The following is a 27,844-nucleotide window of genomic DNA, read 5'->3' as shown; positions in this document are numbered from 1 at the left end:
GAAATGAATTCCGATCGGAATTGTTCAGTTATTTCCTAGATTTCTATTGTCTTTTCTAGGGAAAACGGAATAGTTCCGATCGGAATCCATTCCGAACAAGTCCATAATAGGTCCCGAGGTCGTCTTATTAACACTCTGCGTTGATTGGTTGGTTCTAAAAGTAAGAGCCAATCACGTTCGACTGCTACTGAGCGGCTGGTTTGCTGAACACGCCCAATTACGGAGACTGGGAAAGTCCCTAGATTATCAACCAACCAACCATCTTGGCCTCATCTGTCGCGCGACGCGCACGCCGCGCACGGTTATCAACGCGGAACGCGGTCGGTCGGGCAGTGTCCGTCGGTGTCCGTCGGCTGGTTGGGGTGTTGGGGCGAGAGTATGGTGGAGTGAGGGACTGAGGGGGGCCCGGGGCAGTTCGCGCAAGTTCGCGATATGGAACGGCGCGTCGTGGAACGGTGATCGTTAGGCGTCGCGGATCGGGAACGACGACGCGCCAGCTCCTCGCCTCGCCGCTGCGGATATGGCGGACGTGGCCGCGCATTAACGTCAACTCCCAGACACCTCGCCCGTGCCCGTGCACTTGGTCGTCGTCCGCGCCGTCCCGTCGTCCCCGTGTCGTGTCGTGGGAACGAACGGCGACGCGAGAACCGTAAACTGCCGAGGGCGCCGCAGAGCGGAATCGTGCCAAGTCGTGCGGCTCGCCCGTTTCCAAGAGATGCTCGCGCGCACATGGTGACATCGTCTTCCGGGTCAGTTCGACAGATACGTCCGCGATGGGGATGGGCAACCGCTGTCGGCGAGCTCCCCGCGTGTCTTCCCCCGGGCGACGTCGTCGTCGTCGCCGCCGACGATCGGCAGCGGCGTCCCCGCGTGGAGGCCCCGGCGAGCTCGGCGAAGCGGCGCGGCGCCTTCATGGGGAACTCCATGGTCTCCATGGGGTGTAATGGCGATCGGGGAGGATGTTTTGTTTCGTGAATGTTGCATTACAATTAGCTCAGCCAATTGTCACTTTACCGTATCGCTAGCTGACGTCTCGAGCTCTTATCGGGAAATTAAGTTGGACAATTTGCAAGTTATAAAGTCCGCCGGTGACGCGTGGAAGTCCGTCCCGTTCGACGGAATTGTAGAGAATTGTAAAGTTTGTCATTTTTAAATTAGCAGCCTTACTCGCATTTATAATTACACGGTGACATTAATATTCTAATTAAGTTTATATTTAATTTAGTAACAGTTTGCGAGCTTTTGCTCCGACGCTTTTGACACCCCATAACGCGTCAAAGCGCTTATATTGCTTATAATGAAACAGAATTATTTAGGGATTACATTTCACTACTTTATTAATGTTTGTTTTATTCCATTATCATTGACATTTTAAATAAATGATAAAATCATACGAGACTATTTATAAACGGTGCTTAACGCGACTGTTGTGAAGAACGTGAATTTTTGAAGATTGTATCTAATTAATTTCATTGCCGTACATTTATTTTTACAAATTACGGCTTGTAATCTATTTGTGCTTTACTTTATCGATGAGAAATTAATTATAGTGCAGTATTGCGTTTGATATTTTATAACGATTTTAGGAGAGTGTCTGTCGCTAAAAGTTATGGGATTTTGATTACGTTTAATTAATTTCATCAATTCACGATTTTGACTTCATACATTTTTATCGAATTATTAATTCAATAAATACTGGAATGTGTCAGACGGTTTATCGATGCTGAATTTGATATTTACTGGTGGTTGAAGCAAACGTTGTACAGTAAAACTGAATCAGATTGTGTTATTTTATGAGATTATTGAACTAATACTTACTACGTTTACGCGAGCGTTACTTCTGTAGTAACTTACGATAATTTACTCGTTTACGCGGAGTAAATTATCGTAAGTTGCTACAAAATCCCGTTTACGCGAAGGAATTATCGTAAGTTACTACTACAGAGGTAACGCTCGCGTAAACGTGTATAAGGCTGGTATTCATACTCGGTTCTTATTTCAAGACCATCTTAAGTAATGTCTTAAGATGTTAATACGGCTCTGTGATTGGTTCATGACGTCTTAAGATTGTACTTAAGACGGTCTTAAATATAAGAACCGACTATGAATACCGGCCTAAGATTGATATCGAGTATGAAATATCGGTGGACAATGCATAGACACACGCACACGTGTGTAATAATTTGGAGTTTACGTCTCACTAACTTGCTAATGTGTGCTTCATTAGATTGTTACTACAGCATTCATGTTGATAACAATATAATATTTCTATTTTTATTTTCAATTTAGCGTTCATTAAACGAATGATAAACGTAAAAAAATTTTATGAGCCGTCCTTAATGGCCACTGTGGGAAAAATGTTATATGGATTCACGAGATTCCTGAATTTGAAGATTATATTTCATTAATTTTATCAATGCGCATTTATTTTCACCGACAAATTAATTAGAGTACGTCTCCATGTGGCGCAAAACGAAAGTACCACGTTTGATATTTGTATAACGATTTTGAAAGAATATTTGCAATGTTACGGTCTTCTCGATTACGTTCAATTAGTTTTATTAATTTATAAATTTATTACATTAATTAAATACAAAACATTAAACATTAATTAAATAGAAATTTAAATATATGGAGCAGTTTACTGATATTGAATTTCACATTCAATATTGATTTTTCAGACGTTCATAAAAGTTGAACCAGATTGTATTATTTAACGAGATTATCAGATTAAAAGTGATGTCAAATATTGGACATCAAATATTGGGTAGATGTATATATACACAAAAATGTGATCAACATGTAACATTAAACATAACTTTTTTTTTACACATGTATGATAAACTAACATTTAAAACGCACATAACTTTTTTTACTGTCATTCCAAATATATCACTGAGAAATGAGCAGGGAAGAATTAAATTTTTCAAGTTGAACACGTCACAGAGAAAGAGAGCTTTATATCTAAATATAGATCTATTTATTTTCAACACATCTCAAGTACCTAGATTATATGTCTATAGAGACCTAGAATATACTTGGATAGCAAACATTGTGAATGAACTCCCGTATAACAAACATCACAATACAAACGTACATGATTAATGTACGTGTTTGTGGTCGAGTAAACACGTACATGATCCTGTGAACGATGCAAAAGCTCTTTTGCATCTATCTACCATAGGGACAGTATTCAAGTATTGATTGCAGCAACATGGTGTGCTATGGGAGGAGGGTTGAAACCAAGGCATGGCAGACCCACCTATTATATCTTATACCTGTCATTCAGCTTTTGTTTCCATTAACATTTTTCAGAACGCGTAAAGAAATATAACGGTTATGCATAAAAATACGAAAAAAAGTTATATAAAATGTAAATTTAAAACAAAAATCTGATTATAGTTCATTATAAAAAAATGTAAATATTTTAGAATAAATTCACAACGTGTAACAGCATAATTTTTATTTTAATTAATTACATTTATGACGTTATAAAATACTTTTACATTTATTATTATTACTGTTATTAATATTTGCGAAAGTTACAATTTTACATATTAACTATATGTAATTTTATTATACAAAACTAATTTTCAATATTACTGCACGAGATATTATTTTGCATTGCTTTTTTTGTTTTCTTAATTTTTATTTTGCTATTTTTGAAGAATATATTTTTATGCATTTGTATTTTATATTTTAAAATTTTTTATTTTAGAATGTTTTTAAATATATACGTTATAAAAATAGTAAAATTGGGGGAAGATATACGGGATTAATTCTTTAAGAAGGGTAGATATTCAAATTCTGTAAAGGTCAGAAAATCCAATTGACTGTGTTAATGTGCGATGCGATAGCTATAGACAACAATGGCAGAAAATGTATATGTTCTTTGATATACCGCGAAAGCATGAAATCTAGACAGATTTTACTTACAGGATCGTAAAGTTATTTTAAAATAATTTTTATTTTGTCACAGATTAATTAAATTTATAAATGTAAATTTTATTCCAAAATAGTAAGATAATGGAAGATAAATGGATATAAGGAAAGCAGGAAAGAGTATTTTGAAGCACACACAAGATAAGATAGTGATTAATCGTGACTCAGATTTGATTAATTATGACATTTTAATATGTAAAATATCAAAGTACTGTAGGTACACATATGTATTATTAGATATTTTAATCTTTTATCTTTAATACGTATTGATTAAATTTAATATAGATTTAATGATTTCTTTTATAGGTTGCTGCAATGAAGTATATCAAATGCATATGATTGACAATGGGCTGAAACACTTAAATGATTAGCACTTATATATAAATATCACTACTTCTTGTCAGTTATAGGTAAAGTATATATATATTAATTAAGTATTTTATCAAGTATTATTAAAGAATCTTTTGTTGAAAAAATCTTTTAACATTAAAGAAATTTATTAACATGTTCTTAAAATCTAATTTTTATTTAGTATACATAGATATATATATATAATTATTTCTCACATATTTCCTGTATTGTGACTTCAAAAAGTTAATACGTGTCAATAATTTATTACAAAAATTATTTTGCATTATAAAATTGGTTTAAATTGTAAGGACAACATGTCTGAATAACTAAAAATATACTAAATATATTTTCTTATGCAAAGCTTGTGCCAGACATGGCAGCGATAGAAGAGAAAAAGCGAGTAGGTGGCTCCAAGGTGTCGGCCATCGCAAATATCTTCCAATCCAAGCCACAACTGGATTTGAGTCACAGAACGAACAATATTCTTTCGGATGGATTTAAGGAACCAGCTGTTCCACTAAAGGAGTCTCCGACGCAAGTGACAGTGGTCAGAACTGAGAGTCATGTGGCACGTTTCAACAATGCGCGAGCCCTCTTCGAGAAACTTGGCGAGGAAAACAAATCGAACAGACCGTAAGCAATTTGAATTGAAAAAATTTATGCTATTTCTTTCAAAAAATTATATCTATTCAATTTTATTAATTATTATAGCTTTTGAAATCTTTTTCATTATATTTTTTATATATTTTTCTTTAACCTTATTTATTACACAAATTAATTACTTTCTCAATTATTCTTAATTATATTATTATTTAGAAAAATTTTAGCAATTAGAATTGAAATTACGAAAATTTTTTCAAAAAAATATAATTAATTGGAAACTAAGAAAAGAATCATTCCACTTGTTTATATTTTGTAATTATGAATCAAATTTATCAAAAAATATTTTCACCAAATATGTTATATTTTATTAAGTATAAATATTTATAAAATATCTGAGAGCGAAAAATCTAGTGTTTAGTTTGTGCGTACAAAAATAAAATGTTATATAATTAGTTTTAATATTAATTTACATGCTCGTTTAATCTACAGGGTGGAGCGAGTCACAAAACCGAACAACCTGCATGGCCTCCGGTCTCGCTCCAGTTCCGCGAACTCAGGTTCTGGATGCACTTCGCCCGCGAGATCACCCCGTCCTCACTCACCCTCTCCTCCGGGCAGCCGTGAACACCTGAGTACATGGAGCGCCAGCGTACCGGCTTTGAACGCGGAGCGGCACTTTGAGAACGGCCACTGCGCACCGGAGCGCACCGGCCGTCCTGGCGTGAGCTTGGGTAAGGTCGAACGGACGGGTAAAGAGAATGACCGTCCAGAGCGGCCGGAAAAGCCTGAACGCCGACCGAATTCAAAGGAGCTCATCGAGAAGCAACGGAATTGGACTAGCCACTTCTCCAAGGCTAGACCGAACCGGTACAATTCCGATCCGAATCGCTCGCTAGTTCAAACTTCTCTGAACTCCCAGAATGCCCAGAGTCAGGCGCAGCAATCGTCATCGTCGTTCGTTGATACGTGCCAGAGCGCGGCAGCTGGCGACTCTGCCAGTCCAGCTACCAGATCAGCAAGCTTTTGCTCGGCACGCTCACCTCCACCACCACCTCCACCTGTCAGGAACTCGTCCGCGGCCAGTAGGAGGGAACGACCGGCGAGTATCGCCGCCGCCAGCCCATCCGAATTACTGGAGAGCCCGGAGTATGCAACGGTGGAGAAGTTCGACGATATCTCGCCGACGATTCCAGAGTATGCTGTTGTGCAGAAGAAGAAACCTCAGAGCAGTCCAAAAGAGAGTAAAAGTGACGGCGATAAGACTCAGGACGCATCGTTGCCAGAGTACGCTGTTGTGCAGAAAAATACTTCAAAAGCGGCTTTGAAAAAGGAGAATTCCAAAGAGACTTCCAAGACACAGACGTTGAAGAGCGCAGCTAGCACAGACGCAGTTACGGAAAGCAAAATCGTGAGTTTGAGGTCGACGGAAGCCGCCAAAGACGTTTCTAAATCTACTGTGCAGAATTTGGCAAGCTCCACGACTGCAGAACCAATTACAGTTAACAAAACTATAATTTCAAAATCAGTGGAAGATACTAAGGAGATTTCTAAAACTTCTACGCAGACTGTGAAAAGCCCATCAGTTGTTGAGGCAGTTCCAGTATGCAAAGATGCAGCTTTAAGGTCAACAGAAACCTCGAAAGAAACCTTGAAAAGTTCTACATCTATGGAAGAAGCACCAGCATTCAAAGCTATAATTTCTAAACCAACAGAGTTTTCAAAGGAGGAAGCCATGGAGGCTGTGGAAAGACCGAAAGAAGTCACAAAAAGCTCAACGGTTCCAGAATTGAAAACTGCCATCGCAAACGAGTACAGCGACCTTTCCGAGCAGACAAAAGCATCGCCTGTACCGCACTGCGAGGATTCTAGTCCAGTTCGAAGTGCCTCGATGGACAATATTCTGACGAGGAGGGAAAGCGACCTGCTAGAAGCGCCGGAATGCTTTAACTGCCCTCCGAGCCCGATTCACTCACCAGCGAAGACTTCTGAATGGAGGAACGAATGGCTGGCAAAAAACGACGAAATTCTGAAGAGGACTGTGGACTTGAGAGATTTGAAGACTTCGTCGAGGGAGGCTCTGGAGGCAGAGTTACGTGGCGACGTGATCAGACCGGATCCAAGACCCGATTGGGCCAGACCAAACGCGAACGCGAAAAGAAAAGAGACTGTGGACGATAAGAAAACCGAGCTGATACGATCACCGGAATCTGAGCTGGGTCTGCCCTCCGCAGGCACTGACAGTGCCTCATCCAGCATGAGTTCACCCAGCTCACCCTCCAAGGATAGCAAGGAGGAAAAAGCGGAGAAGGAGATGTCAGAGAAACATCAGACAGGTAAGCTAGATTAGATTCGTAGAAAAAGTCTTGTAAGGTCGAAGAACTTTATCGTAGATGGAAAGAGTGTATTGTGACGTAAATTGATGGCTGTCACAATTAATAAAATCGCCTTAATGTTGTATAATTTTGTTTCTCAGCTTAAGTTTACAAATAAGACGAGAAAAATAATCGTTGTAGAATTACTAAAATAATTTTTGAAAGAATAATATTAAAGAAAATTAATTTTTATGTAACAAATATATATGCGCACAATAATGCGCATAATAATGTTGATTATTAATCTTATATATTGATTTAAATATGCATTTGAACGTATTAAACATCTTTATGGTAAATAGTTCGTTTCAAAAATAAATTTACAATTTTGAGAAGCGTCAGTGAAGCCAGGTGACTTTCGCTGTGTCGTGGGCTGAAATGGCAGTGCGCCAAAATGCCAAAAAGTAAAAGTACCAGACGCAGGCCCCCTTCTTTCCCCTTTTCTCCTTCCCTTGCTCTTCCACCTCCTCTTTTACCAGTGTGCCACGGTATTATTTATAGAAATCACCGTGCGGCTTGTCCAGCAGCCAAACGCTCGTGCCTCATCGCGTTTACTTTGCAAAAGTGTCTCTGGGGCTCTCCACAGAATTTTAAGATTTGAAAATCGTCAATGTTGTGTTTCAAACGGTTCTAATCAGTACAGTGACTTCTTCGAAGAATGAATTATAATGCGTTTTATAAATGCGAAAAGAGCAAGTTTGTAAAAACACTTTACTCTAGAAAATAATATAAATTTCTGAAAATGAAAAATATAAAAATTATTAGTTTATTAATAAACATACATAAAAAAGTGTTTGAATATGTTAATAATTTGAAGTTAATAATTTGGGAAGAAATGTATATATTTGCAAGTAAAATCTTTCAGATCTAAATATTATTTTATATATTATTTAAATTAGCAAAATAAAAAATTAAAGTTAAATTGTAGAATCAAAACGAGGAGCAAGTTTATTATGGAGAAATATACGAGAATTTTACAATTCGGTTATTTTTTATGGTATATAAATTAAGTTAAATTAAAGAATTAAATAAAAGGAAATCTGTAAAACTTTTGCATAAATTATGTAAACATGCAATAAAAGTCTAAACAATCTAAATACGCTTTACTTGCTATTTAAATGTATACCGTTAATTAACAAATAACATAATAAATTACTTTGAAATAAAATTAAAAAATTGCGCTAAATAATATTAAATAATCTTAAAATTTTCCACTGAATGTCGTAGTTCGGTTAATTAAGTTAATTGAAGGCCATATTCTACGCGAGTGTGTGATCTTGTATATAATAGTAAATAGAATATACACAAGATTAGTGTTTATATGTAACGCTGCACTATATTTTGTATCAATATTTTTATACTTATTGAAGCGCCACGTACTCTCCAGGAAGACATAAAATTATGTGCCTGCGATTACTTTGCATCGATTGCGGAGGTACTTTAGCGTCTGTGTTAGTCCGATAAGCTATTTCAGCGCTTTCTATATACGTCAGTTTCAGTATTTTTAATATTTTTATTATAAATCTATTTTTTAAATTCAGGTCGCAACAGCTATGACTTGGAAGCGGAGGATCAGGATAAGCCAGCCACGTATCAGAGCTGCGTCTCAGGCACGGAGAGCCTCTCCGAGAAGGACCAGTTCAAGTTTAACGAGACAGACACTACCACGGTCATTCGACGTTCTCACGTGCGCCTTGATCTTCAGGCTGCCGGGCTAGGTCCACGTCCACCCTCTGTCATCAGTTCTGACCAAGAATATCCGCCACTGGAACACAAGGAAATTCCTGTGCCCTCGCCGTACGCCAAGAAGTTACAGCAAAGTGAAGAAATTGTTTCGCAAAGTAATATCGAATGCAAAACTCAATCGAAACCAAATACGGAGGCAAAGAACCACGGCAGTACAGAAGCGCTGAAAATCAATACCACGTCCGCGGAAGATACGCTGGAGACAAAAGTGAAGTCTAGCAGCGATGGAGTATGTCAGAAGACGGTCTCGAATGCGAAGAATGATCAAATAAAAATCAGCGTGAGGGAGAAGATTGCGAAGAATAGGGAGGAGGTCTCTGGCAAGCGCTCCAGCTTTGTCGAAGCAGAAAGCAAGGATAATGTGGACAAGGCAGCTATTCGTAGTCAGGAGATGAATAGTTTTGGGCTCATTACGAAGGAGAGCAAAGACGAGGAGAAATATGTAACAGAGGTGGCGAAATCGGAGGTCAGCAGCAGAAAAGAGTGCATCGCAGCGGTGAACAGTGTTCTGAGTAGGAAGATGGAGAAGGAAATGGACCAGCCGCAGACGACGTGGGAGCAAGAGAAACAAAAGGCTGAATTAGCGAAACTCCGGTTATCGGAAAACAATAATCAGGATTCTACACCTAGCACGCCTTCCCAAAGACATTCCAACAAAAAATCCAACGATCAATCGTCGGAGAGCAGCCAATTCGAGGACAGTGACTCCAGTGACACGAAGACCGTTACAAATGTGGAATGTGTAGCAAGGGAAATGCAGGACAATTCTGTTAGAATTGCAGAGACAGCTTCGAAGAATAATGTCAATCATATCACTCCTGTGACGCCGGATACCATGACTCCAGACGAGGCTGAAAATCTGCTGAGTTCTCGGTAAATATATAGCGAGTAAGAGAAGAAAATGGAATTAGAGTGTTAGATTGTGTTTGTAATGATATATATATACATATACATATATATATATATATATATATAGAAACAATAAGAATTTTAGAAAGAGGGAAAAAGGAAGAATCACTTTCGTTTTTAAAACATTTAATTTTTACTGATATGACAATTGACAATTAATAATTGATAATTAATACCAATAAAAGAACCGAAACTTTTGGAATGATGCTGTTTTTGGGAGCTGCTTTTAGCATATAACTTTTGTATTTTAATACAGCAATTGAATTTTTTATAGCTGTATCTATATTTAATAGTAGATATAAATTTTTTTGCTGCAATGTTTTGATAATTTTGAATTTGAAGCTTAATATTAATAACTTTGTTTTTCTTTTATTTTGATTCTAATACGTTCGTGTTTATTTGAATGCAAATCTGCTGATTGTCATGGTCCATGCAGCATCTTAGAAAAGAAGATTAGGTGAGTACATTTGCAATTCTGTGATTTGATAACGGAAGCAGATATGTATTATCTCATGAGATAATTGCAAAATATTACGTTAATATTTCAATTAAATTTTATTGTTTACTTTTTAATATTTGTTTAAAAGAAAGATTTTTCTTAAAAAATTATATCAAAATATTTTTATCATTAAGACCACTTTTTCTGGTTGATCGTGTTTGTAATGAACACGAAAGACTAGGAAAATATATCTCAATCATGTCTTCTTTTATTATTCTATGAAAGAAAATAATACACAGAAGAGAAAAGATGAATATTTCTTTGTAAAAATATTATATAAAAAATATATATAATATATATATATATTTTTTTATCTACATATTTTTTAATTACGCATTACTCACTTGTTATTCTTTTGGTGAGAAAATTTAGATAATCATTTTTCAAGTTACTTCTGGTATAAAATAATTCTGAAATTTAAAATAAAATAATAAGAAATATTGAGACATTTCGCGAATGAAACACTGAATAGACATAACTGCTTTTGTCATTTGACCGCAGAATTGATTCGCTATCAGCGATTACGTAATTCGTGCGTAAAGCAAAGTGAATGATTCGTGAACATAAATTAGACAAGGTTCGGCGTTACTATCGGACGAGGAAGCGCAGGAGATAGCGAGGCTGCTGTCTCCCACCGGTGCCAATGACGCAATAATAGGTGATGGGATTTCTAATGACAAGGATAAGGAAGGACAGGACAGGGATAGGGAGGACCAGGACAACACGCCCGACTGGCTGTCCGATGTCCTGTCTGCTCCTGATTCCAGTCTTATCAATAGTGCCACTCATGATTATAGGTGAACGAGCTTATTTTTTTTATGTCTTCGGTTGCGCGTCCTTTCTTGTGTCTTTTTGCAATTTTATTTCTATTCTCTGTCTTTTTTTAAACAATTTTATGTAAATTTTCAATTTTAATATCGATTATTTGGTAAAATATTAGATTGTAGTGTTTTTAAAGTTTTATTTTTTCGGATCTTCGGAGGATTAAAATTTTTTGGAGCTTTGCACTCCTTCAATATTTAAAAATTGCATTCCTTGAATTTTTTTAAATCTGGGATAATAGACGCTCGAGTTCTTGTCAATTCTTGGACAACTGGATACCTAAAGATCTTCGGACTTTTGGAATTATACTAAAATTTTGATATTTACACTCTTCTCGAGCTTTTCTATCGACTCTCTGTTAACTTTCTATTTATTTCAGTTTGTCTCATAGATCTCGCAGTGACCTGACAATAGACTCGTTGACGGAAAGCCAAATAGGTTCGGTCACAGGAAGTGAGAGCGGACTGCTAGGTTCGGTCAGCAGCTTAAATGACACTCATGAAACTAACGATGACACCGAAACCGAGCATCAGGATGACTATATTCCAACGCCAGGAAAAATTGTAATATATATTATAATTATCACAATTATAACACCATCTTATCAATTTCTTTTCTCTCAGTTGCAATGCAATCAGAAAATATATCTGTGATAAAAAAAAATTAGAGAACAAATACAAAATCAGAAAAATAAATATATGATTTTTTATGATAGTTTATAATATAAATTTTTATTTTTATTTTTTTTACTGTCTTGATTTAAACAGTTTTGCGGCAACGTTAACTTGGATTATTTGATTAATCAGATACTCGTGGAGAATGGCGTGCATTACTTCGAAGATGGTCACTTTTGGATGGAAGTGGCGGGGATTCCAGAGTCCGACGAAGATGACGAAGACTATCCGTCCACCATGCCCATCAAAAAGACCTCCAAAGTGTCCTTCGATACCGGTCCCATGCGTGTTTACTCTACGCATTCGGTTAATGAATACGATCGCCGCAATGAAGATGTCGATCCTGTGGCGGCCAGTGCAGAGTACGAGCTGGAAAAGCGCGTCGAAAAAATGGAGGTAATCCTGAGAGAATAACTCTTCTTTTTTGTAGAATCCCTTAGAATAAAAATAATGATGACTTCTTAATCTTAAATCTTAATATCGCTGATTTTTCAATGCAATTTCTTCTTACGATTCAATTTTTTAAATCCTTGAACACTTCGTTTCTGTTATATTCTCAATTTATTCTTACTCATGAATGTTTCGTAATTTTATGATTGCTTCAAAAAAAGAGAAGCCTGGGGCATTTTGAGATACTGAGGGTTTCTTTAACAAGCTTTTATTTTTAATTAAATGCACTTTTTCCTAAGAAAATCCTGTGCTACTAATCTTAAAAAAAAAAAAACTTAGGTATTTCCTGTCGAACTGATGAAAGGCCCGGAAGGCTTGGGCCTCAGCATAATCGGGATGGGCGTAGGCGCGGACGCGGGTCTAGAGAAGTTGGGCATCTTTGTGAAAACTATCACGGAGAAAGGTGCAGCCGCGCGTGAGGGTCGGATTCAGGTGAATGACCAAATTGTCGAGGTTGACGGCAAGAGTTTGGTCGGCGTGACGCAGGCTTACGCCGCTAGTGTGCTGAGGAACACCTCCGGTCTCGTGCGATTTGTCATCGGCAGGGAGAGGGATCCCAAGAATTCGGAGGTGGCGATGTTGATTAGGCAGAGTCTCCAGGCTGATAAAGAGAGAGAACTGGCGAACGCTGCCAATAGGTAAAGTAGCGCATTTGTGTTATTTGATCTTCGAGTAATATTATCATAAGATTGTGATTAACAATTATTAGTTATTTTTATATTGACAAGTTATACTACAATATGAAATTGACCTGGTAAATTGTAAAATCTATTTTCAAAGAATAAGATATTTTATTATTTAATATTTATATAGTAAATCCATTTTGGTAACAATTACTTGATTAATAACTCGATCCAATAATAATTAACACATTTATATATCGAGACTTAATATCATGAAATTATCACATATTAAAAGATATTTTTTTATTGTTACTTTTGACTCGATTTGAAAACTCTCCGTCTTCTTTTAATTTAAACATTGGATGTCAGTATGGTCTAGTGGTAAAGCGCCAGACTCGTAACCACGAGAAACCGGGTTTGAATCCACTTGATCACAGGAATTTTAATATTCTAAATTGTACCATCCTATATAACCCAACTTATATCTTACTACTACTTTAATTTAAACACTGTTTCATTTGCGTTCCCAATGATGATTAATCCTTGCTCGCAAATATTCCGTGACGATACTTTGTGGCCACTCCAATGAGAGCCTGAGGCATCTTGGAGTGCTGAGGGAACTATGTTTTTCATAAGCATAATTTATAGCAATGCAATAAACAAACTGTTAATTTTAACCGGTGTTAAAAAAAAAGATTTATTTTCCACGAACAGGAAACTCAACTTCTCCGATGCTTCTCCCGATGGCCAACGAGGAAGCGAGGATATCTCTGTTGGCAGCGGGATGAGTGGGATTCCCGGTTCGCCGGCGATGTCCTCTTGCTCGGAGGGAGAACCGGCACATAGCCCCATCGAGAATTACCTGTCGCCTTCTAGTCGCAGTCGATCTCCGATACTCGGCTCGTCCATGTCACAACACAATGGCACTACGCAGAGCGACGTAGACAGTCTGAGATTGCTCTTGCAAGAGGTATTTTGCGTTTTTTACATTCTGTGCTTCATGACTCGAATATATCTCCTTTTCATCCGTTTATTTAAGAATATTATTTAGCGAGATGTTTACGCACTCCTACTCCTGTTTACTTATACGTGTGGTGTTAGTTTTATTTGTCTGTAAATAGTCATTAGAATAATGCATTGTTCAACAATGATGTTTCTACGATACATAGCGCATACATTTGTACATACTTTCGTGTGTGTGTGTAAATTAAGAGCATATCACATATGTAAGTTTATCGCAATCGCACAGTGTGTATTTATTGATTTTCTTTGTTTTTGTTTCGCTTATGCGCTATGCGTGTCGTTGGTTGCTTGCAGAGTCAGTATAAACTCTCATTAGCGGACGAGGAAGTGGAAAAGCTCAAGGCGAAGGTAATGTAACATTATAATAGTTACTCAATTAATATTATCTGATCATAATCAAATCAGAGTTATTCAAGTTGCTTGAATTAATAGGAGACTCATTAATATTAATACGGAAAGTTAGTGTGTGATGCAAAATTTGTTTTACAGGAATAAAAGACTCATTTTACTTATCCGCATTTATGCTTTAGTATGCTTCTCTTATATAATCTTTACAAATTTTTCACGCTTCTCTCTCTCTTTCTCTCTCTGTCTGCACTATATCACAATGCATGAAATATTAAGTGTACATTTATAGCTTACAGCTTGTGTGTTAATGTACATAAATAATAAAAATTCCCCGTTTTTCTATAATAATAAATTGTAGTAATTAACTTTCTAAATGTGAGATTCCATTACACTCTATAAAAAAAATTAAATTTTTCCTATTTTTGTATTTTTTTTTTAATACAAGTTTTTCCTAAAAATAAAAAGACATTAGCTCGGAATTTCATTGGAAGAAATAAATAAAATAACTTGAAAATGAAGTAATAAATGAAAATCACATTCTTCGCTCATAATGACAATATTTTATCATAAAAGTTATAAAACAATTTTAGATGATCTTTTTATATCTTTCAGACATTCTCTACACTAATCAACATTTCAGGCTTCTTCTCTGAGCTGTTTCTTTCATACAATTGCATGCTTTCATTACTTTACAGGCAATTCTTCTCTCGTGCCAATCGATGTCGAATAAACTTCACTTTTTAATTTTCATCAAACATGTATATAACGATAAACGGCATATAACATTCAAGAAATTATAAGCTGTACAAAGTTTTTTAACTCCAAAAGGAAGCCTTTATAAGCATACGTTTACGAAATTTTTTTACTCAAAATTGTATTTTCTATTAAATCCCAAGTTGATGTTCATTTTAGAACATTGTAATGTTGTTTCATGTATTTTGTAATCTTACAATCAGTCATATTATAAGCTCTATTTTATGTTTTGGGCAGTTAGTAGAATTGGAAAACAGCGGAGCAGGTAGCGAAGAGTATGCAGCCAAACTGCGGGAATCAGGATTACGCCTTCACGAATCGGAGAGAGCATTGGGCACCGCTCGCCAGGACCTGTCGACAGCCAGGGAGATGCTGTCACAGGCGACGGCGCAAAACGCAGCTCTGCAACAGAAGTACGCCAGAGCTAGAAGAGCTGCCAAGGAATTGCGTGCGGATATTACGGCTAGGGACGAGTTCTATCAACAATTGTTACAGGAAAAGGACACAGAATACAATGCATTAGTGAAAAGTCTTAAAGATAGAGTACGTATCGAAGGGTTTGACCGATGATATTTGATCTCAGAAAGAACGAGTATTTTTAAAAGATCCATTTCTCTCTCAGGTGATAACACTAGAGGTGGAGCTGACGGAGACCCAGAGGCGATTTGGTTTGCCGGTACGATTACCATACGATAACGCCACTACTAGAATAGTAACACCGCAGCTTTCTCGCAGACAACTGCCACCGCCACCTTCATCAACTAGCTGCCAGCTTTCCGACACGGAGACCTCTGATCTCAGTAGCCCGGATGATGGAGACAAGACTGCAACTGTGGAGAGGAAGCTACCTCTGCCGCTACCGGTGAAGGAAGAATTAGATCGTGCCGTACCAGCCCATCGTCTGCTGGACAATTCTGCTGGCAAGAGCAAGGCAGAGTTGGCCAGCAGAGGTGGCTTAGCCAATCGTCAGTTGCCCAGACGATCCGGAGGCCTCAGCAACAGTAGTTCTGTACGTTATTGAGCTTGCATTAATTCATTATAAACTAATTAGCAGCACACATTGCTTGTTTGAAGGTTAAAAATGGAACACAATATTTAAAAATAGATAGAATTAGAGAGCATATATGTTTTGAAACTTTTCTTTTTAAATAAATAAAACGAAATTATATGATAAAAAATTCTTATTTTAGGACTACGGATTAGACGAGTCGGGCGACAACACGGACGATGATTCTTCCTCAAAAATGACTTCGCAAGACAGCAGGTCGCCCAACGACTTGACATCCAAGCAGTCCAACTTGAGTTCCTATTCCAGCACTTCATCCATCAGTTCACTTAAGGGAAAATCGCACATGGATCCTATACATCCCACTGCGATCCGTCAGCACAGCACCATCAGCTCGCAAGTTAGGGCGATGACTGAGCAGAGTTGGCCCCAATCGCAGAAAAGTATGCCAATGCGTTTGCCTCGATGCATCCACTATTGTTATTATAAAGATTTTATTATTAAAGATATTCCGTAAACTCTCTCATTTTTTAAAATACATTAAAAACAACAAGACTTTCGCTCTGTAGCTTTGACCGGACCTCCTGCGTCATTGGCAGAACAGCTAAAGCAGGTTTTGGCCGAGCGAGAAAAGCGGCTTGGCGGAAACGACTCCTCGAGGGAGAGCTCTGGAGACTTTAGTGATCTCAACAATCCTCATAATAACGATCCAACTATGGTTACGCATCATCTCGTGGAGGAGATACGACAAGCTGTTAACGAGGCTAATCAAAGAGGTAGGTAAAAATACGCACTGAAATGAAATAAAATTGAAGAAAGTTAATTTATTTATCATCAAATGCAATAACCACAATGTCGGTTTATCATGATAAATTAAACTTGCTGTATTTCTAGTGAAAAAGGTATCGATTCCTCCATCGAATTTGATCGGTAGCGGAAGTGCCCCGTGGCATCATCCAGGAAGTTCTCCTTCGAGTTTGTCTTCCGGCGGTTCTGTGAGTCCTCCCGGTGTTGATCCTAGTCCTTTAAAAGCCGGCGGCGTCGTAGGTACTTGAAAAACTTTACGTGTTCATGTTTGTGTCAGCACTAACGCTTCGATCACTCGGTCAGGAATTAAAATCAAAAGATTTAGATTGAAATGAAGAACTTTCAAGAACAAATTTCCGTCAATTCCTTTTAATTAGCCTCAGCCCAGTTAATAATAACTTTATCTAATGATTATTTTGCTTTATTCGCTTAAATTTGCTTAAACTTTAAACGCATGATTTTTTATCAGTGTCTTTTTTTTTTTTATGAAAGCTTTAAAACATTTAACATAATAATTATTTAACAAAATATAAAATATGCTAACATTTATAGTACGGATAATGATTAATTACTGATGGAGTGATTACTAATAGCGTGATAAGATTTTCACACCTTATACTTACTTTCCATCCTGCATGCATTATCAATATAGATTCGAGCACAGTTTGGTTGCCCGCTCACCTAAGCGACTTTGGTTTAGGTGACAAGAAGTCCCACTTTTGGCAGAATGCACCAGTTGCAGATTGGTCCAAGGAACAAGTGAGTATTTCAGTTGATTGATCTGAGAAAAGTTAATTTGCAATTAAAAAACTTATTTTTCCACAAATCTTTTTAAACATATATCTTTAAAAGATGAGGATTATATGTCAGAGAGCTTTTGAAATAACTTAATATTAAATTATTTCCTCTGTTTCCATTCCTCGCTACAATAAAAACTTTAAAGACAAAGGCAATTTTTTGCTTTTTTATTTTTAGTAGCTCATATTTTTCTAAAAGTAAGACTGTCTTTTCAGGTGTGCCAATGGCTGACGGGAATTGGTTTAGAACAATACTCGTCTCAATTTTTGGATAATGGCATTAATGGAAATAACCTGTTGCGTTTGGATTCGAGAGATTTGAAGACTTTAGGGGTTTGCGACCCCGCTAAAAGTTATCTGAAACGCAAACTGAAGGAGTTAAGAGCGCAGGCTGATCGCGAGCGCAAGGAGCGTAAGGAACTCGAGCGAATGCGACGGAAAGCAGAGAAAGCCGCGCGGAAAAAGTAGCCTGCAAATAAATTAGATGCGTTCAATATCATTTAGACCCCCGGTAAGTTAATGCGGATTTTTTGGGCGCGAAGTGTACCGGGTATCTCGAAAGAGGTAAGGAGGAATTAATAATGGGAATTTTATTTGGACTCTATCGGGAAGCCGTCGAGAATATTTGTCGAGAAAAATTGAAAAGCAAATTTCCCGTGTGAAGATTAGAAAGAAGTTTGCCAAAGAGATAAATATTGGAACTAGAAATGACGCCGTCCATTTCATACAGGGTGTCGCCTAGAAAACTGTATAAATCCCTAAAATAGGAGTGTCATGTTCAAGATGAACGAATTTTATGTAAGCATATCTTCTGAATTACGCTTTCTTTTCACATATACAATTGCTTCTTTGGGCCTTTTTTTCTCTTCTTTTACTATTTTTACTATTTTTAATATATTTCATTAATTTCGGACAATGATAAAAATCATGATTATAAACAATTTTATATTTGTAATTGATATTATAATTATTTCAAATAATTCTTAATGATATTTGTGTGAAATAATAGTATTAAATATATAGTATTAATGAAAAAAATTACTTATGCGTATTTAATTATGATTATGTGAATTATTTGAAATAACTAATAATAACGATCGAATAATGATTCTTCATAAACATTTTAGTATTATTACTAGGAATTAATCTCAATTGAAAGGATTATTGTTTTAATAATTAATTGCTATTTTTGATAAATTTTTAAATTAATTTCAATAAAACGAGTAGCTATTAATCTTACGACTAATTTTTATTATTTTCTAATAAATGGAAGCACATGATAACTTAAAATAACTCCTATAATCGAAGTTATTATGATTTATTCCTAATACTAATAACTTAGATTGCGCCTCCTTAGGACACCCAGTATATTCATGGCGTTTCCTTCGAGATACTCCGCTTCCGTTCAATTATGATCTGTTTCCTTGAAAGAGGCCCATGTATTGCGCCTCCGCATTTACTTGTTGTCGCCATACTTATATTGTCGCTATATTAAGTATTTTTTTCCTCAGTTATTAATACTATTTAAAAGTGTGTGTGCGAGCGAGCGCGTATGTTTGTGCGTGTGTACGAATGCGTGTAAAAATTCTAGCAATTCAGCTAAACGGTCGCGTTCTAACTGTGCGTATAAGTTAGCGGCTGCTCGATTTTCGCTCTAACAAACGCTGTTCTTTTATGGGGGGGGGGGGGGGGGGGATAAAATCGTGAGCCGCTTTACTAATTCTAGATGGGTCATCTAGAACGCGATAAAATGTGTAATAAAACATCGTGTACGTACACTCTTTTGTAATTGTATATGTACGTATATATAGTATACATAATTATATATATAGGAGCATATAAGGATTATTCCGATATTTATTTCTACGATCGCGTTTAACGGCGCTTTTTCCACGATTAAGGATCGACTTTTCAAGTAGACGTTCAAACGTCTTTTTTGTCGTCTTCTTCAATTTTATATATAAACAATGCGTCGTCAATTATTAATTAATTATTAATTACGCGTTAAAGGTACGTCTCTGATCAATTACGGTGGACTTCTACTGTTGAAACTCTTTAAATTTTTGTAATCGCCAATGTCTAGTAGTCATAAATGAATTTATTGTTTGTTGAATAATTATAGCGTTTTTTTTTTATGATTGGGAAAAAATAATGGACCATTTTGTAGAAGTTTAGAGGGTGAAAGTATCCAGTGCGCTTAAGACCACCGAACGGTTTTTATATCCCGCGTACTTTATATCAATAATTATATATACATACAATTTATCGATAAAATATATACACAACACACAATATTAACATTTTTTAATAATAGATATTAAATATAAGCATATATCGTTTAATCAATGTTTTTTTTTTTTTTTATAATTAAATCTTAAATTAAAGTTGATGTTGAATATGAATTTGAATATTAACAAATATTAACAAATGTTTTAATATTGAGTAATAAAGAGTAATATTTGAAATATAATTAATATTTATAATATGAAAAAGTATGAAAAATTGCAATTTATAGTAGCAATATACTATAATATTTTTCTCGTATTCAATACCATATCGTCGTATTCTCTGCGATTAAGATTTTCCATAATAAATATTACGTTGCGTTCAACCAACTGCTGTATCAACTTGAGCCGAAAGGAAGGGACGAAGTTGATCAGAGACAGCCTGTACTTTGCAAACTTGCTATAATTACTTTGTATAAGAGTACACTTCTTCGTAATTTATACTTATTCACTCCAAATTTGCTCAAAGCAAGCAATCCTTCACGCACCGTGTCAGATATATCGAGAGACTTGCATTCTCCGCTCCCTTGTTTCTCACAGAATTTGTCAAACGCTCGCAAAAAGGGATGAGCCCATCGTTGAGCCATCGCGAATCGAGCCGCTGTAAATTCTGCGACAGAATCCAATAACATTCCACATCGGATAGAACGAAAGCCGAGCTACGCTTTCCCACACGAGAGGGAAAGCGAGGATGCAAACGACTACGAAACGGACGCTCTGCGAGCGAGAGCAGAGAGAGAGAGAGAGAGAGCCGCGCTGAACGCGAGGAACGAGCGTACTTATTTATAGTAACGTTGAAACATTTTTTCGCGCTCCATTTTGAACATTTCAAAACGCCTCGTCGCGAGTAGTCGGAAATGTTGAACTTCGGGGCGTGTAGCGTGTAAATATACATATGTACTGAGATATGATTAATAACGATGACTGTAACCGGTGAGACGATTAATATGTATGCGTGTTGTGTGTGCGTGCGTTGTGCGAGCTGCGTGAGTCGCGGAGCGACAGAGAGCGATTACAGTGTCATAATGTTACTCCACGAGGCATAGCTCTGAATTTTTGATCGTAAATCCTTATAGAAGTCCTCCATTAGCTGCATTACTTGACGATCGCGACGCGACACTTGTTGTTTTTGTTGTTACACTCACAACGAACTGCGGGAATGAATCGTCCGTGTTTCTTATAAGAATTGTAATATGATATCAGTTGCTATTGATGAAACGTCAGTGGAGCGATCCTCCTGCACTTCGATTATCCATAGCGAAATCTCTTTTGCTTTGCCTTCCTTCGATACTTCCTTAATTATACACTCACTAAAGACTTTTTTTTAGATCTTGAAGTTTGAGGATTTCTTAAGCGTCGAAAACAGACGCCCCGGGATGTCTGGAATCTGAAAGAATCGGACCTTTTCATCCACAGATCTGTGTATTTTTAAATTTTCAGTTTTATTTTAAATTTATTGGTTTTTTAGAACAATTGATTTTTTGGAACGTTGGAATTCCACGTTCTTGAGACTGAATTCTTTCTTTTTGGGTTTGCTAATCTTTTTAATCCTTCAAACTCTACATTTTGTTAACTTGGGATTCTTCGAACCTTGGATCCTTGAATCTCGAAATTTGTGGTATTTTAATTTCTTGTGACTTTAAAAACCAAATTATCCTTTATCTTAAAATATGTAAACTCTTGTTATTTTAAAATGTTTTAGTTGACCAGCGATTTGCTTCAGTCTTGATTGATTACATCCCTTAGTTCTCCAGCTGTTACATTCAGATCGCATCCTTTCACTCTTCGATTTTTGAATCCTCAAGTCCTGAATGTGTTTCCGTTCCTTAAGGACCTTTCACAAAACTGACTGAATTATCATAAGTTATATAGCCAATTTTCAACGAATCACTTAGCCACGTAACTACGAGAAGCGCCTCACACACGATCTGATTAATCGCAGAAATCGAGGTAGAAGCTTTTAAAAAAATCTTGCCATTTCTCCTTGATCATGTTGCTCGATTGTTTGACAGTCCTTAGCAATTGTATAATCAAGAGGATAAAATATTTCTCAATGAAATTAAGAACCACTCGTAATTGGTGGTCAAAATGACGAAGTACAAATTGATTATGTAACCTTGCGAAAAATAATCGTAGAGTTATATTTAAAGAAATATTTGAGAGGTTTCGGAGCCTTCAGACTGAGGCTTTAAAATGCTTTTCTTGAATATCGCTCTATGACATTTGTTCGCGAAGATATATAAATCTCGTATTTCGTTAAACTTCCTATCGACTTCTAGTGGTACCTCGATTTTGTTGGAGATGTATTTAAACTCGCGTATTGCTAGAGCAATGAATAATTTGACATGATTAGTCGTGAATGGCAAATACGTTTGATTTCATATCACAAGTACTTTTAAGCTTCATAATATATTGATAACATTTTTTCCCAAAAACGTTATCATGCACTTTTCGTACTCGCTTTTGTCAGATCGCGTGTGACTTGAATCATGTACACGTTTCCATTGATTTGGGATTATTGTTCATAAGGGGAAAGACGATTGAAGCGATAGAGAGGTGATCATGGAGGTACATGCGGAATGTGGTGGCAGCTTTTTAATATGTCTACGAAAAGTATTGTCAAACAAATACTCTTGAACGTTTTAATTAAAGGTAATTCGTACAGTACATAAAATTTGAATTTTATTCTTTACCTTTAATATTTAACGTAAGAATAATGCAAATTTTTCGACAATTTTTTCGCTCAAAAATATATATTTATCATGTTATTGTTATTAAATTATTATGATCAATCTGCAATTTGCATATGTGTTCTTTGCGGTTGCTTAGATATGTTTGTTTGATCGATATTTTACCTAGCGCTATATAAGAGTTTTACAACGAACAAGAACGGAAGTTGTGTCGATTCGAATGAATTGTTTGTGATAATCTAAATTCAGATTATGGCGATAGTTATTAAAGATTATCAATGGCGACAGACGGAGAAAAGAATAATAATTCACGTCCCTCTAAAAGGTCGCCCTAAAAATGTGGATTTATTCGTTATGGACAACTACGTAAAGGTATTTTTGAATTTTTTCCTTAACGTTTAAAACAATATTTTTAAACTTGAATAATTTGGATATTTTCCCTTTCCCTTTCCTTTATATCGATTGTTTAATTTAATCACATTGTATTGCATTAATTGATATATTTAAAATACAACACTTACAGTCACAATCAAGGAAACCTAAGAAAGATTTTTTTACATGTCTTTCTTGTATTATACATATTTTTTGTATTATACATATCTATACATAGGAGGATTTGATGTTCGAAAATAATAATTTTAATAACTTTTGAAAGTTGTACATAATTTTTAATTAAGAAACGATTGATATATTAAAATATGCATGAGCATCTGGGGATGCAATACTCGAAATAATAATCGATTTTTATTGAAGATTAGCTTTCCACCCTTTATTTTGGAATTATTTCTGTGGGAAAACGTACTTGAAGAGGAGAGTGAATGTACTTTGACAGATACCGAAGCTGTCTTCTCTTTACAAAAAGTTAGCATGACTATCAAATGGCCGAGTCTCGAGGTGGAAAACATTAGCAAGAGTGAAAAATGTCATACTAGAAACCGCATTTTAGAAAAAGCACAAAGTGTTTTGGAAAATCGTGCAAAACTTAAAAAGGGTAAGAATTGTTAATAATATGAACAGATGAGAAAATTTCTGTTTTTAAACTATGAATAGAATAATTAATGAGACGGAAAGGTATAATTATTAATATTTATATTTTATATACATCTAAAATTATGTACATAATTGTATAATAATAAAATAATAAAATAAATTATATATATAAAATTAATTATATATATAATTTCGTAAGTCAGTGAAATCGCGAGAAGGGTTAAAAATAGAACATTAAAAGACTACAGTTTTACTTAAAAGATGAAGTTGATACGCGTCATTATGCTCTAGAGAAACTTCAACATTTGCAAAAAGAAGCAGTAAAAATACAGGTCAATTTGGATACTGATACGCTAAATAAAATAGAGGCCTTGAGAAACTGTCATCGGAAAACTGCGATGCAGGATTTCGAAGAATGGCGATCAAATGCAGAAATGCCGATTCTCCAGGATATTTCCGGCAAAGTGCAAGAGAATAGGAAGGCATATAGGTATATTGTTTTAAAGAGAGATAGACGATTAAAGATATTTCAGAGAGTATGACAAAAGAATAATATGTCAAAAGAATGTAATTCTGTAGAAAAATTTAATTTGACTATTTTGTGTTTAATCGAAGACTTTTTCTGGAAGGCCTCCACTTAAATGGTTCAAGGATGATCTTGATATCATACAATCTCGGGAAATTGACAAGAAAGGAGGGAAAGAAGAATCAATAGTTATAGAAGAATTAAAGGAAGATCTAATTGTTAAAGAAAATACGAATAAACACTTAGTTACCGAAAAAAATCTGAAAGAAAAATTAGTTAATGAAAAAAAACTGAAAGAAGATTTAGATATTAAAGAAAATCCAGAAAGTGTATCAACAATTAAAGAACATCTGAAAACAGAATCAATCGGTCAAACAATGTTAAAGGAAGATACAACTCTCAACGAAAATACCGGAAAAGAAGCGGATGTAAAGATAAAGGAGACAACGAAAAATCTGAACAACAAAAAATCTAATATTAATTTTGAAGAATGCTCCAGTTGTTCCGAGGATTCCGAATCAGATGACGAGATTACGTCTTCTAAGTCTTCAACAAATTCTTTAGTTAAGGAAATGGATAAGAAATCTCTGCAAAAGTTCTATAGAAAAATGAAGAAGCAAAGACCAGACCAGGATTTGATTGATAGGATACTGAAGGATCGATATCCCAAAATAAATCAAATATTCGATGAACCCACAAAAGCAATTCCACTTCCTAGAAAAAGTGGAACGATCAATGTTACCTTCTCCGAACGGGCTTTTCCTACGCCGGCTAGAGAGAGCGCCTTCGTGGAAGAACAGGAAGTACGTGTATCTTTAATTATAAGTTTTACGATAAATATTTCTTGCTAAGAATTTTACAAAGAATTAATTTTTTTGCGAAAAAAGTGATAGAAATAAATTTCTTTTCAGTGAAAACTTGCTAGAAATTTATTTCGTCTTACAATTAGAGGAAACTCGATCAGCATTAATTCTTTTTAATTATTTCCAGCTTTGAACTTGAAGTTTTAGATCGATTATATACAATTTTTAATACACATATAATTTCATGTGCAGTTTATTTTTTTAGTGGCTTTCCAAGCAAGCAGAAGCTAGAAGGAAAACGGGATTTGTTGTCGAGAATCTCCGTCCTGAAGAACAGGATCCGCAATGGCTGAAAGACAAGGGCGAGTACGTTATCAAAATAAGTACTATTTGTCACATATTTTTCCATGTTTAAATTAATTTTGATTATTAATTATTTGGTATTACAGTGATTTCTTCAAAGCCGGGAATTATTTAGCTGCCATCAGTGCATATACACATGGTATCAAAATCAGCGATAAAATGGCGGCACTTTATGTGAACAGATCTGCCGCACATTACGCCCTTGGAAATTATTATAGGTGTATTGATGATTGTTCTAAGGTAATGTGTGTGTGGGTGTGTGTGAGAATTAAAATCAATATGTACATTCTACATATTCTCTAGAAATATTTCTTACATTTCGAAAGAATTTTAAGAGACATAGAAAATATAAGAGAATGTCAAAATAAAAGAAATATATATGTGCATAATAGATTAAATATAATAAAAAGTCAAAAATTATATATATATAAAATAGAAATAATTAAAAATAGATAAAATTGAAAATAAAATAAAAATACAATATAAAATTCATTACATATTATATATATATATATATATATATATATATATATGAATTAAGTTTTAAAATAAAAGATATAAAATAGAAAAAGAATCTTTAAATATCTGATTGATTTAAATACAAAGTATATGGGAAAGCTGCAGCTATATATTAGAAAAGAGACTTTTTTTCCATAGGTACTGGAGCTAATGGAACCAAAGTGCGAAAGCAACAAAATATCGCGAGCGAGGTGTCATGCTCGTCGTGGTGCTGCGCTTTGTAAATTATCCGCGCCGCAGCATGGCATCCCCGAACTGGAAGCTGCCCTGAAGCTAGATCCAGATAACAAGAGCATTAAACACGATCTCTATGCCGCTAGACAATATTTTAGTATGAAAGAATGAATGAAAGGAAGGCCGGGATTAATTTTCTAAAATTTCCCCCCTGTAGAAATTTTAGGAACGTTTCAATTTATATGTTTATTTATTTTCCATTATCCATACTAATAAGTTGATGTATATAAAATACACACAAGTAATTAAAATACAGTAAAATATGCAAAATTATTTCTTAATCTACATAAAAAAAGTATTGCTTCTCATATATTTATCATAGTAATTTTTTAAATACGATCTAAACGATAGTTCACTAGTGCAATCTAACATAATCTAATCTAATTTAATCGAGATCTACGATTCTAAAATAGAAAATTAAATACGTTCCAAAATATATTTAGAATAAAGATTTGAAATATATATGCATATGTAATTATTTTAGATTTTTCACCCAAACTTGGTAGAATAAGTAGAAATTGATAAGAATTAAAGAAGAAACGGTCATTCTTTATCTCTTCTTCAATTTCGAGAAAGAGGAGTTCTCCTTTGAGAAAATAAAATTCTAATCTTCCAAATAAAATCGTCATCATTTTAAGTCAACATTTATCTATATTAGGTTGGTTGAAAAGACAGATTTAAAAAAGTATTTTTCTTGTTTAAAATCTGGAGTTCTTCATGGGCAGAATTTTATCCATGCAGGCGCACTTGGTATGCTCCACAGCATGGATAACTTCATGGTGACGGTCTCGTTGTTGATCAATGCGATGTCTGACCATGAAAACGAGGCTGACGTTCCTGGTCTCGATCGGAGCGCAAATCTGTTTGGGATCAGGACAGCATCCCGATCCAGTGCAGCGTGTCAGAACTGTGGATGCAGGATAAAAAGCTTCGTCAGGCCCAAGACCCATGGTCAAGAGATCTTCTACTGCGATTGCCCTTGGTTGGGGCAACGAACATTGAAATTGATGCACCAGCTGTACGTGGCTCAAAAAATCACTGTCCCTATATTGAACGAGAAGAATGCACAAAAATGAAGGAATGAAAAGAAAGGAAGGCTAATGAAATAAAAATTAAGAGCCAAAGGGGAAAACAATGAAAAACAAGAAATTAAGGAACGAAGAACATACAAAATAAAAAATAAGTCAAAAAGAAAAATCTGATGAATGACCGTTTTGTTAACGAAACTGACAAATCTGACTACATATTATTCTCTCACCTGTGATGCCTGCCAACAACAGTTAATGCAAATTGAATGCAGATTATCAACAACAACACTTTCTTCATCTTCGTGACTCTCGAAGTGAGCTTTCACAAGTTGTTTGCCGCAGCTTTTAAATAAATGTTAATCAGCAAATTTATCAATAATCACTGTAATATATATTTGTAAAACAAAACACACTATTATTGAACTGATCAACAAATGTTGCTCGATAAAACTAAATTTTCTTGATTGGTAATCACAGTATTTCGCAAATGCGGTTTAATTTGTCTCATCAATAATTATATATTCTTTCAAGAGAACCGAATAGTTTTATTAGTAAAACAGTCTTTTTTTAATTAAACGGATTAAAACGGAATGCTAGAACTTTATATATTAAAAGTCCTTGATCTCTGGAACTTTAAAATCTTTTTCACTCTGGATTGAAGAGTAAAAAAAGTAAAGAAAA

General features: G+C 35.4%; 3 protein-coding genes across 6 annotated transcripts; 2 read left to right on the top strand and 1 right to left on the bottom strand.

Annotated features, from left to right (window-relative positions):
* The first annotated feature begins 354 nt into the window (after positions 1 to 354).
* Positions 355 to 18,649, top strand: LOC112460877. Of its 4 annotated transcripts, none has more exons than XM_025025797.1 (19): positions 356 to 749; positions 4,249 to 4,352; positions 4,655 to 4,926; positions 5,386 to 7,229; positions 8,810 to 9,887; positions 10,360 to 10,380; positions 10,995 to 11,219; positions 11,624 to 11,807; positions 12,051 to 12,314; positions 12,648 to 13,006; positions 13,706 to 13,961; positions 14,309 to 14,362; positions 15,353 to 15,658; positions 15,738 to 16,124; positions 16,306 to 16,564; positions 16,691 to 16,897; positions 17,016 to 17,168; positions 17,629 to 17,687; positions 17,942 to 18,649. In XM_025025797.1, exons 3-19 carry the CDS (start codon positions 4,667 to 4,669, stop codon positions 18,191 to 18,193), a joined length of 6,168 nt encoding a protein of 2,055 aa, XP_024881565.1. In that variant the 5' UTR covers positions 356 to 749; positions 4,249 to 4,352; positions 4,655 to 4,666; the 3' UTR covers positions 18,194 to 18,649. The 4 variants fall into 4 exon arrangements, with proteins under 4 accessions (XP_024881567.1, XP_024881565.1, XP_024881564.1 ...); XM_025025796.1 differs by having other exon boundaries at positions 17,581 to 17,687; XM_025025798.1 differs by lacking the exon at positions 14,309 to 14,362 and having other exon boundaries at positions 17,581 to 17,687.
* A 4,074-nt stretch (positions 18,650 to 22,723) lies between these two features.
* LOC112460878 (dynein assembly factor 4, axonemal-like) lies at positions 22,724 to 26,360 on the top strand. The gene is made up of 7 exons (XM_025025800.1): positions 22,724 to 23,072; positions 23,454 to 23,691; positions 23,982 to 24,180; positions 24,320 to 25,019; positions 25,285 to 25,385; positions 25,469 to 25,622; positions 26,040 to 26,360. The coding sequence occupies exons 1-7, from the start codon at positions 22,953 to 22,955 to the stop codon at positions 26,244 to 26,246; spliced, it is 1,719 nt and encodes a 572-aa protein (XP_024881568.1). The 5' UTR covers positions 22,724 to 22,952; the 3' UTR covers positions 26,247 to 26,360.
* An 87-nt stretch (positions 26,361 to 26,447) lies between these two features.
* On the bottom strand, positions 26,448 to 27,817 carry LOC112460880 (placenta growth factor-like). Its single transcript, XM_025025802.1, has 2 exons — positions 27,394 to 27,817; positions 26,448 to 27,179 (listed from the first exon to the last, which is right to left on the bottom strand). The coding sequence occupies exons 1-2, from the start codon at positions 27,459 to 27,461 to the stop codon at positions 26,834 to 26,836; spliced, it is 414 nt and encodes a 137-aa protein (XP_024881570.1). The 5' UTR covers positions 27,462 to 27,817; the 3' UTR covers positions 26,448 to 26,833.
* Positions 27,818 to 27,844: the final 27 nt, after the last annotated feature.

Source organism: Temnothorax curvispinosus, unplaced genomic scaffold (assembly GCF_003070985.1).
Source record: "Temnothorax curvispinosus isolate PA1 unplaced genomic scaffold, ASM307098v1 QBEX01010917.1, whole genome shotgun sequence".
NCBI classification, from domain to species: Eukaryota; Metazoa; Arthropoda; class Insecta; order Hymenoptera; family Formicidae; genus Temnothorax; species Temnothorax curvispinosus.
Note: the sequence above shows the minus strand (reverse complement) of the source record. Positions and strands in the feature narration are given on the sequence as shown.

Coding starts and splice junctions, on each gene's coding strand:
- LOC112460877 (XM_025025796.1), top strand. CDS start 4,667: ATGGCAGCGATAGAAGAGAAAAAGCGAGTAGGTGGCTCCAAGGTGTCG. Junction 7,230..8,809: donor GTCAGAGAAACATCAGACAG/GTAAGCTAGATT, acceptor TTTTAAATTCAG/GTCGCAACAGCTATGACTTG. Junction 11,808..12,050: donor TTCCAACGCCAGGAAAAATT/GTAATATATATT, acceptor TTGATTAATCAG/ATACTCGTGGAGAATGGCGT.
- LOC112460878 (XM_025025800.1), top strand. CDS start 22,953: ATGGCGATAGTTATTAAAGATTATCAATGGCGACAGACGGAGAAAAGA. Junction 23,692..23,981: donor TCGTGCAAAACTTAAAAAGG/GTAAGAATTGTT, acceptor ATTATGCTCTAG/AGAAACTTCAACATTTGCAA. Junction 25,386..25,468: donor TGGCTGAAAGACAAGGGCGA/GTACGTTATCAA, acceptor TTGGTATTACAG/TGATTTCTTCAAAGCCGGGA.
- LOC112460880 (XM_025025802.1), bottom strand. CDS start 27,461: ATGAAGAAAGTGTTGTTGTTGATAATCTGCATTCAATTTGCATTAACT. Junction 27,180..27,393: donor GTTGTTGGCAGGCATCACAG/GTGAGAGAATAA, acceptor CGTTCAATATAG/GGACAGTGATTTTTTGAGCC.